At 43.4% G+C, this 9,651-nt stretch overlaps 1 protein-coding gene across 1 annotated transcript; it reads left to right on the top strand.

Annotated features, from left to right (window-relative positions):
- LOC122920949 (dispanin subfamily A member 2b-like) lies at positions 1-4,230 on the top strand. Its single transcript, XM_044270788.1, has 2 exons — positions 1-297; positions 3,171-4,230. The coding sequence occupies exons 1-2, from the start codon at positions 55-57 to the stop codon at positions 3,312-3,314; spliced, it is 387 nt and encodes a 128-aa protein (XP_044126723.1). The 5' UTR covers positions 1-54; the 3' UTR covers positions 3,315-4,230.
- Positions 4,231-9,651: the final 5,421 nt, after the last annotated feature.

Below are 9,651 nucleotides of genomic sequence, written 5' to 3'. Positions count from 1 at the left end.
CTTCTTCTACTCCAGCTGCTCAGTTGACCACCAGCTTTTGTCGGAGCCTAAATCATGGATTCAGGGGTTACTTATCCCAATATATCTTCCTTACCTGACGCTAACGTGTACGCCAACCAGCCCAACACTGGACAGGACCTACACAAGATGCAGCCAGGGAATGTTTATAACGCGTCTACGGTGGTGGTTGTACAAGACAACACGCCTGTACGAGATGACTTCCTTTGGTCCATCTTCAACACCATTTATTTCAACGCATGCTGCCTGGGATTCGTGGCTCTCTCATACTCTGTAAAGGTGAGAAATGGGAATGGGCCAGCTTCAAAAATCAGCTGCCATATTTTATTTTTTGTGGTGCGCTCTCTTAAAGGGGTTGGACAAGATTAGAAAAACATGACTGCTTCTTTTCTAGAAACGGCGCCACAACTTTCCACAGGTTGTATGTAGTACTGCAGCTCGGCATCACTGAACGGAATAGTGCTGAGCTGCAGAACATGTGGACAGATATGTGCTGTTTTTGAAAGAAAGCAGCCATGTTCTTCTAATCTCGTACTATCCCTTTGAGATAGAATTTCATCTTTAGGTCATTAATGGGGTTTTCCAAGATCTTTTAACTGATGACTTATCTTCCGGATAGGTCATCAGTATGTGATCGGTGGGGTCTGACAACGGGAAACCCCGCCAGTCAGATGTTTGAGAAGGCAGTGGCCTTCACGGTAGCGCTGGGTCTTCTCTTAGCTCACCAAGCACAGCATGGTCCGTTGAATAACAGCTGTGCTTGGTATCGCAGCTCAACTCCATTCACTTCATTAGGGCCATATGACCGATAAACGTGAAATCACACGGCCTAGGCCCGTGAGGGCTAACCTCCGGCACTCCAGCTGTGGTAAAACTACAACTCCCAAGATGCACACCTGCTTGGCTGTTCTCATAACTCCACAGAAATGAATGGGAGTCATAGTTTCACCACAGCTGGAGTTCCGGAGGTTAGCCATCACTGGCCTAGGCTAAGCTAGCAGAAGGCCGCGAGCGCCAGTGCCTTCTCAAACAGCTAATCAGCGGGGGTCCCGGGCCCCACCGATCAGATACTGATCTTTGAAAACCCCTTTTTTGCATGACAAAAATTCTATAATATAAAATTGAGAGATTTCCCCCCTTTTTAGTAGGAACTACATGATAAAACCCTCTCTAGGGGCATTTTCTCACCATCGTCCTGCAGAAAGAAACAACAAAAATACAGATTCTGTGTGGCATCTGATATTTCCTCACAGCATTGCTGAAAAAGTTCTGTCTTTTTCATAAATTGCCTTATATTTTGGGTATCTTCTGATGGTATGTGCGTGGTCCGAACCTGGCACAACCAAACTTCTAGATAGTTTCTGCTTGTAAGAAGTCTTCCTGTAATTCCAGTCTTTGGTAGGGGGAATGCTTTACCTGAGCAGCCACTTACTGGACGCTCCCATGTATCTTCCTACTGGATTTCATTGAGAAGTACTAAAAAATTTACCACCGTGGTCGATTTCATAATGAAGAATTTTTGAGTGGATAATATTCCTGTTGGGCTATTGTGTTTTAAAGGATAACATCCCTGGTCATCTAGTGGGTTTTTTAAAGTTAATACCTCTCATGATGTAGGGTTTTGTAGCCAATAAAGGGGTATTCCCACCTCAGGCCCTTTATGGCATATCCATCGGATGTCTACTAGATGTGGGTCCCTCAAAAATGATTGGGAAGGGCACCGTGCAGGTGCGGCCACCATTCCATTCACTTCTATGGGGCTGATGGTTGTTCCATAGAAATGTATGGAGGGAAGCCGTGCTTGCACGGTCCATTCTGCTTCACTTTGGGGGCTCCGTTCTAGAGATAGGTGCAGGTCCCAGAGGTGTGACCCCCACCTCTCAGATATTGGTGGCATATCCTAGCGAGATGACACAACCCCTTTACGTTCCAAGAGGTGGAACCTGCATCTATCAGACATTTGTGGCATATCTTATGGATACGCCACAAATGGTTGGAAGATGGCTTAAGCATTTCTGGTGATCTTCAGAGGGTTGACATCCCTCATTCTGTCCCCGATTCTGTTAAGGCAGGAAGGAATCAGGAAGTTCAATGAAGCTGGCGGTTATGAAGCAAGCAATTCTCCCTGGTATAACCATAGGGTTCTTCAGTGATCTAACTTTTGGTTTATTGTGGGAGGCTCAAGTCTTGTGGCTGTAAGGGTTCCTTCACAAAACATTTTTATTTATTTTTTGCTCAAAAAGGCCTTAAAAGACAGCAGTCTTGATCAGCATTTTTATAGCATTTTTTGGGGGACTTTTGCCCTGATAGTTTATTTTACCACCTGCGTTTTTTTTTTGTGGTGTTCTTTACACGCCTAACTTCTTGTTTTTAAGGAAAGTATGTGCCCTCTTGTGATGTGACGTCTTCTGTATTGCTGTACGGGGAAAAAAGCATTGATAAAAAGATGCCATGCAATAAAAAAAAAAACACCAGCACAAATTGTACTGTATGTGCAGTTTTTTTGAAGTGGCAAAAAAAAAAAAAAGAAAGCAAGGGGGATCTATGGGAGAAAACGTAAGTGCAAAACACACATAACATGCTTGTTTTTCCTGCATGTAATATTTCTCATAAAAATATCTAGCAAAAAAAAAAAAAAAACACCTAAAACCACAAAATGCCATTCAAACGCTAAAGACCCCATGTATGAGATGAGCCTGATACTAAATTGCGGCTACAATATTGAAATCTGAATAAAAACTTAAAGGGGTTGTTCCACAGAAAATATTCCACATCTTTCAAACCAGCACCTGGATCTGAATACTTTTTACATTTCACATAATTAAAAATATTGTACAGTCACTGAGTTATTCACTGAACTCTATCAGTATAGCGCCACCTGCTGTTTGCTCTTTTTCTAATGTCTCTGTCCTGCTCACTGAGATGGAAGCACGTGCACAGTTCCAGCCTTTAACCAGCTGCAGCAGAAAGGACATGCCCCCTGAGAAAGTGCACGCCCCCTAAACTGCCAGCTTGAAATAAATCTTGCTGAGCAATTGGAGCAAGGGCTGGTATTTAGGTTGTTAGAAAGAGACTTGCATGTACTATATCATTAATCATGGGATAGCCCCTTTTATTGGACTAACCTCCTTTCTTTTTCTCTCTTGCCACAGTCCCGGGATCGGAAACTATTTGGAGATAAAATTGGAGCAACGGGTTATGGGATCACCGCCCGGAAATTCAACATCGCTGCAACAGTTATATCAGCCATTTGTTTCATTATAATAATAATTGTTAACTTCACGGCTCGAGGCTAGTCCTAAAACGCGTGGTTGGAGCAGAACTGCGCTCACAGATTGGCCCAAACCATTGCTTGAACTGGGACAGATATTATGTCTTTAAATATATATAAAAAAAACACATTACAATAAGAAGAAAAATCATCAGGAATTAACTTTTCGACAGCCACTTTAAAATTTTTAAAAACGCGTGCCTCGTGCACATAGTTTAGGATTAACCCTTTAATGCTTATGGCCCTAAAGACCAGTAAAATTGTTTGCCCCATGCATTCAGTTGGGAATAACTTTTCTCTATTGTCAATGTCATCCAAAGAGATTTCGTTATTTGCAGGACGAGCTGTAGATAGCTCGGGAACCATGTTTAGGGTTAAAGGGGTTCCCCATTTTCACCCAGGCAGCCCCCCGCATATGAACATCAGAGCATTTCATGCTCGTATGCTCTCCTTTTACCTGCCTGATTCAGGCTTTTTATGGAGATCCGGTGACTTACCGGGCTCTCCATAGGGTAAGCTAGGTGGAGGCTTCCGCCTAGCAGTGAGCCCGGTGATGTCACCGACACTGATGGGCAGACTTTAGCATGTAAAACGGCTAGGGCAGCACTAAAGCCCGCCCCTCAGTGCCGGTGACATCACCGGCAACACTGCTAGGCCGAAGCCTGCACCTAGCAGTGTGAAAATATAAACTAACAGACCTTGTCTAGCGCAGGGCAAGAGAGAGCATTGGAGCATGAAATGCTCCAATGCTCATATCAAGGGGGGCTGCCTGGGTGAAAATCGGGGTACGTTCGGGTTCAGCTCTGAATCCAGACAACTTCAGCATTTTGCGTTACTGTTATGGTTGTTTCTTGTACATTTCCCCCTCCCCCTACTCTTTTTATGTACCCCAATAATGTAAAATATAATAAAAATGACTGAAAAGAAAATTGCTAAAATAAGAGTTTTTTCCCCCATCATTCATTCAACGTGTGTACATGTGTCTTTTTTTCTACAGTAACAGTTATTAAGGGTATGGGAATACCTGTACCATGTAATATATTTATATTTATATACATTTAAAAGAAAATTGTTTATATTATGTGTAGCGAGGGAGAGCCAGGAGGAGGGGAGTGGTAGTAGTGACTACTGATAGGAGTTGTGGTGTTTTGCAGTGGCTGTCCTCACTCCAATGCTCCTCAGGGCTGTGCAGTTAAGGGAGGGAGGGCACACCCTTTCTTCCCTTGGGCACACCCTGGACCTCTTGGGGGCTCCTGCCTGGTGTTAGGCAAGGTGCCCTTGATGTTTGGTAGATGCAAGGCAAGAGGGCAGAAGTATGGGCCAGCAGATGGATGGCGGAGTCAATGACTAGAACCATTGGTTATAATAAATACAGTCTCTCTTTACAGAATTGATGATAGGAGTAATAGTACAAATAGCAGCAATAGGCACAGTCCCAAAGTATGTTACAGTATCCCAATAACTGTGTATAGGCAGCAATTATGGTAGTAGTAGTACTCCCTGTCTCTCTCTCTAAATTCACTTTGCGGTCTCTCCAAGTAACCACACGCATGCATATATGTTCTCATTTACTCTTTCTGTTGTTCCTAGGCTGCGGGGTGCAGATCTTGGATGGGATGACCAGTTTGTCTCAAAGTGTAGCGGGCACTAAAGCAATACACCCGTTCCACAAGCAGCAAAGTCCTATTGCCATAAACATGCACACCAAAATTCAATATTTTTGCAGATCTACGTAATAGATATACGGATGAGGACAGCACATTGTGTTGTCTGCATTTTTTGCGAACCTCTTGAAATTAATGGGTCCACGTGCGAGATGCAAAAAATGTAGATCAGATGTGGAGCAAAAATAGGTCATGTGAATGCACCCTTTGTGAGTTGGGAATAAAACTGGTGCTATAGTGACATCTACTGACCAATGATATTATCACAGTTTGATAATGTCAGGGAGGGGTGACAAACCTGTGACACCATGTGACTTTAAAGGGGGTTTGCCAGTAATTTTATATTGATGGCCTATTAGACACCCTGCACCTCCACTGATCAACTGTTCTGAAGGGGCTCTGCAGCAAGCCAAAGGGGGGAGCAGAGAGGATAGGGGTAGTTGTAGCAATTATAGGGGTAGCAGTCCTCTCCCCTGGCCCATGCAGTGATAGGAAGGACACATCTTTTACTCCCTTTGGAGCATACCCTGGTGTTGAGGTTCTCCTGCTTGGTGGATGTTTGGGGTGCAGTCAGTGTTGGCAGTTGCTTTGAGGTGCAAGGCGGGGTCTCTGAATAACGTGACAGTGGTGCAGGGTCATACAATGATGAGGCAGGTTATTACAGTAGCTTAAAATACAGTTCACACAGGCACTTGTAAAGTTTAGGCACAGTCTTTGTCATACAGTAGTATAAAACCTCAGAGGCTGCATGGAGTAGACAGGCCAAATACTAACTGAGAACCTATCTGAATAAACAATACTTTCTTCCCAGTTCAACCAAACGTAGGCCCCCTATAAGACCGTTAAGCAGCCTCCAAAAAGGTATTGGTCTATCAGGATAAATTCTCATTTACTGTACGTCCTCAGAGGCAAGGCTCTGTCTCCTGCTGACTGATTCTGCTTCTTCCTTTGCTCTCTCACTGACTAATGCAGCAGCTCCCTCTAGAGGAGGTGGTAGGAACAGCTAACACTAAACTACTTTTATTGTGGCCATTTAATTAAAGAGGTATTCGGGTTATATAACTGTTTTGTTTTTTTGTTTATATCAGCCTCTGAAGTGACTCTGTTTTTAAATTATGCACCCCATCTTCTTCCAGGTCTGCTTCTCTTTCCTGAAACACACAGTGCAGTGCACATCCCCTGTCATATGAAAGATGGAACAATACATACAGAAAGAGATACAGAAAATAGTGAGAGATACATAGTGAAAAACATACAGACACAATGTAACATTTGCAGACAGACAAGCTCAGACAGATTGGCAGACACATAGAAATACAGAAACAAATACTAGATAGCTATGTAAAAGGCAGAAACATACCAGCATCAAGACACAGACACAGAAAGACGTTTTAAACAGCAAGTAACAGATGAAGCAGATAATGAAAGACCAAGTGACACTGAGCAAGATCTACACAGGCAAGTGGAAAAAAGAAACAGAAAAAGCTATAACAAAATCTAAGCTTCCTGCTACATGTCAGGATAAATCAGCAAGCCAGCTTCAGGTGATGTAGAGCACAGCTCCCTTACATGCTGTTGTGGAAAAATAATTGTTCGCCGTATGGTCGCCATCTATCCTATGGAGTTGCGCAGATTCGTTTGCACTCGCGTTCGCATCTGCGCAGAGACTTTCGCACGATGGTCCGGTCGTCCCGACCTGTAGCTGATTTGTGCCCGGCCTGGTATTACTGCAGAATACCAGTGTCATGGCACTGGCTGAGGAGGGAGGGATGGGGACCGTCGAGGGGGGGGTTTCTTCATCCACGAGGATAAGCACGGCAACGGAAAGGGCGCGAATGTGTGTGTGAACGCGCGAACATAGGTTCGCGCGATCATTCACATCTTCGCCAGCCAATCACTTCATACCATAACCTGTCTTCTCATTGGTCATGATTGTAAGGCCGCCTTCCAGCCAATCACTTCATACCATAACCTGTCTCCTCATTGGTCATGATTGTAAGACCGCCTTCCAGCCAATCACTTCATACCATAACCTGTCTCCTCATTGGTCATGATTGTAAGACCGCCTCCCATCTTCTGGTATAAATAAACCACGCCTAGCTGCTGGGAGGGAGGCACATTATTGGAACCTACTTGAGAACGTCTCTGTGATGTTATTTTGGAGGAATTGCGCACACATCGACGCACACTACACCAGGGATTTCACGATTGTACTTCTGGCGGTCGTTTTCGGTTGTGAGAACGAGACAAAGGAGCAAACGGCGACATCAATGCCTTGTGGAACCAGCAGAGAGCTCCCTCTCTCAGGATACAGGAAGTTCAGCGCAGAGAAGACCCGACCAGAGCTTGTCCCAGGTGCAAGAGACTGTACTTCACAGAGCTGGGACTAGATACAGGGCAGAGAAACTGAGCATGCTCGACCAGCAGCAGGAGAGAGCAGACAGGTCGTAACCAAGGGAAGTAGGAGTGTAAACAAGGCAGAGGGAGACTAAGGGTACTTTCACACTAGCTTTAAAGTTTTCCGGTGTTGAGTTCTGTCATAGGGGCTCAATACCGGAAAATAGCGCTTCAGTTTTGTCCCTATTTATAGGCAATGGGGACAAAACTGAACTGAACAGAACGGAATCCTCAAAAATGCATTCCGTTCCATTTAGTTCCGTTCCCATACTGGAGAGTAAACTGCAACATGTTGTATTTTGCTTTCCGTTCTGGGATGCGGAGCAAAACGGATCTGGCATTACCCCAATGCAAGTCAAAGGGTACGGATCCGTTTTCTCTGGCGCAATCTGCTACAATAGAAAACGGATCAGTCCCCCATTGACTTTCAATAGAGTTCATGCCAGATCTGTCTTGGGTATGTTAAAGATGATACAACCGGATCCGTTCGTAACGGATGAAGACGGTTGTATTATCAGTAACGGAAGCGTTTTTGCTGGATCCGCTAGTGTGAAAGTAGCTTAAGAAGGAAGTAGATAATATCAGAGAACAGTGCAAAAACATTTATTAGACATTTGTAAAACCTGCACAATGCTTTCAAAGCAGACCCAATTCAGGGAACCAGAATACCCCTTTAACTCCATATTCACAGTTCTCGCTGCAAAAGTAGAGGCACTGAATAAATCCACATTAAACCCCTGCAGAGGGACACTGGACTAATACAGTTTAGTGTATAGTAGACGGAGCTGGTTACTGCAGCAATGCTCCCATTCAGTTCAGTGGCAGCAGCCGAGCGGTAACCAGCTCCGTCCACTAATGGATTGAGCTGTGTAGGTCCAGCACCTACTCTGGAGATGGAGCAACTCTAGAATCGGTGACTGATGGAGCTGCAGAGTGTTGGACCCCTGCCATTCTGATATTGATGGCCTATCCTGAGGATAGGCCATTAATATCAAAATACTGAAAACCCCTTTAAGGTTCTGAGGTATGTAGTGAAAGGAGATGCAGGGTGAGCATAACTAGCAGTGCTCTGCAGACCTCCTGGCCAGTTTCAGTTTATGTCTTTTTTGTTTTTTTACTCCCAGCCTTCCCAGAGCAATAACTTTTTTATTTTTCTATTCACATAGTATGAGGGCTTGTTTTTTATGGGACAAGTTGTACTTTCTAATGGCACCATTTATGGTTACATAGAATGTAGTGAGAAGCGGGGAAAAAAAATTCAAATGGGGTGGGAAAAAAAAAAAACACCATTTCTTATTTGGTAAAACTGACCTATTACTTTCATTCTCCGGATCAGTACGATTACGATGATACCACATTTGTATAGTTTTAATACAGAAAAAAAAAAAAACTTTGGTAAAAAGCAATTTTTTTCTTTGCATCGCCAAATCAAGAGCCCCATAACAATTTTTTTTTTCATGTCTATGGAGCTGTGTGAAGGGGGTACGGTCTTTAGTTTTTGTTTATAGCAGGCATGCTCAACCTGCGGCCCTCCAGATGTTGCAAAACTACAACTCCCATCATTCCCTGACAGCCTAAAGCTATCATCCTACAGAAGGGCATTGTGGGAGTTGTAGTTTTACAACAGCTGGAGGGCCGCAGGTTGAGCATCCCTGGTTTATACTATTTTGGAGTGTGTACGCCTTTTTGATCACTTTGTAGTTAATTTTTTGGGGAGGCGAATTGGCAATTAGATGGTTATTTTTCCATCATGCCATTTGCCCTTATGGGATAAATATTTCTATGTTTTAATAGTATGGGCATTTTCACAAGTGTTGAATCCTATGATGTTTATTTTTTTAATTGTTTATGTTGATTTATTGAAATTTTTGTGTAAAAGGGGGTGATTTGAATTTTTATATATTTTTTACACTTTTTAATAGTTCCCCCTAGAGAACATAAACATACAATCAGTAGATTACAGCAGAGGGACACAGGCACATCTAGTCATCTATCCAGACCTACCCCTTAGAGTGGTAAATGGCAGGGATAGAGCCGCTCAAGCACCCGTCATGGCTGTTTCTATTCATTCACTGACATCCGTTATATATGGATTTTCCAGTCATTAAGATTTACATGGAGATCTGTCTGCCGTTTACTTGCATTGAATCACTTTTTATTTGAACTTTGGTTGAATAACTACAATCAAAGTAATCAGCTATATATTAGAGGGACTTGATACTTCTGCCAGTTCTGCTTATAATAATTGTGGATCCATATTATTTTAGCTGCTGGGCCTGTGGGGCACTTACCAGAAAACAA

The sequence above is a fragment of the Bufo gargarizans genome, chromosome 10 (genome assembly GCF_014858855.1).
Source record: "Bufo gargarizans isolate SCDJY-AF-19 chromosome 10, ASM1485885v1, whole genome shotgun sequence".
Classification (NCBI taxonomy): Eukaryota; Metazoa; Chordata; class Amphibia; order Anura; family Bufonidae; genus Bufo; species Bufo gargarizans.
The sequence above is the reverse complement of the archived record's forward strand: the minus strand, read 5'-3'. Positions and strand labels throughout refer to the sequence as shown.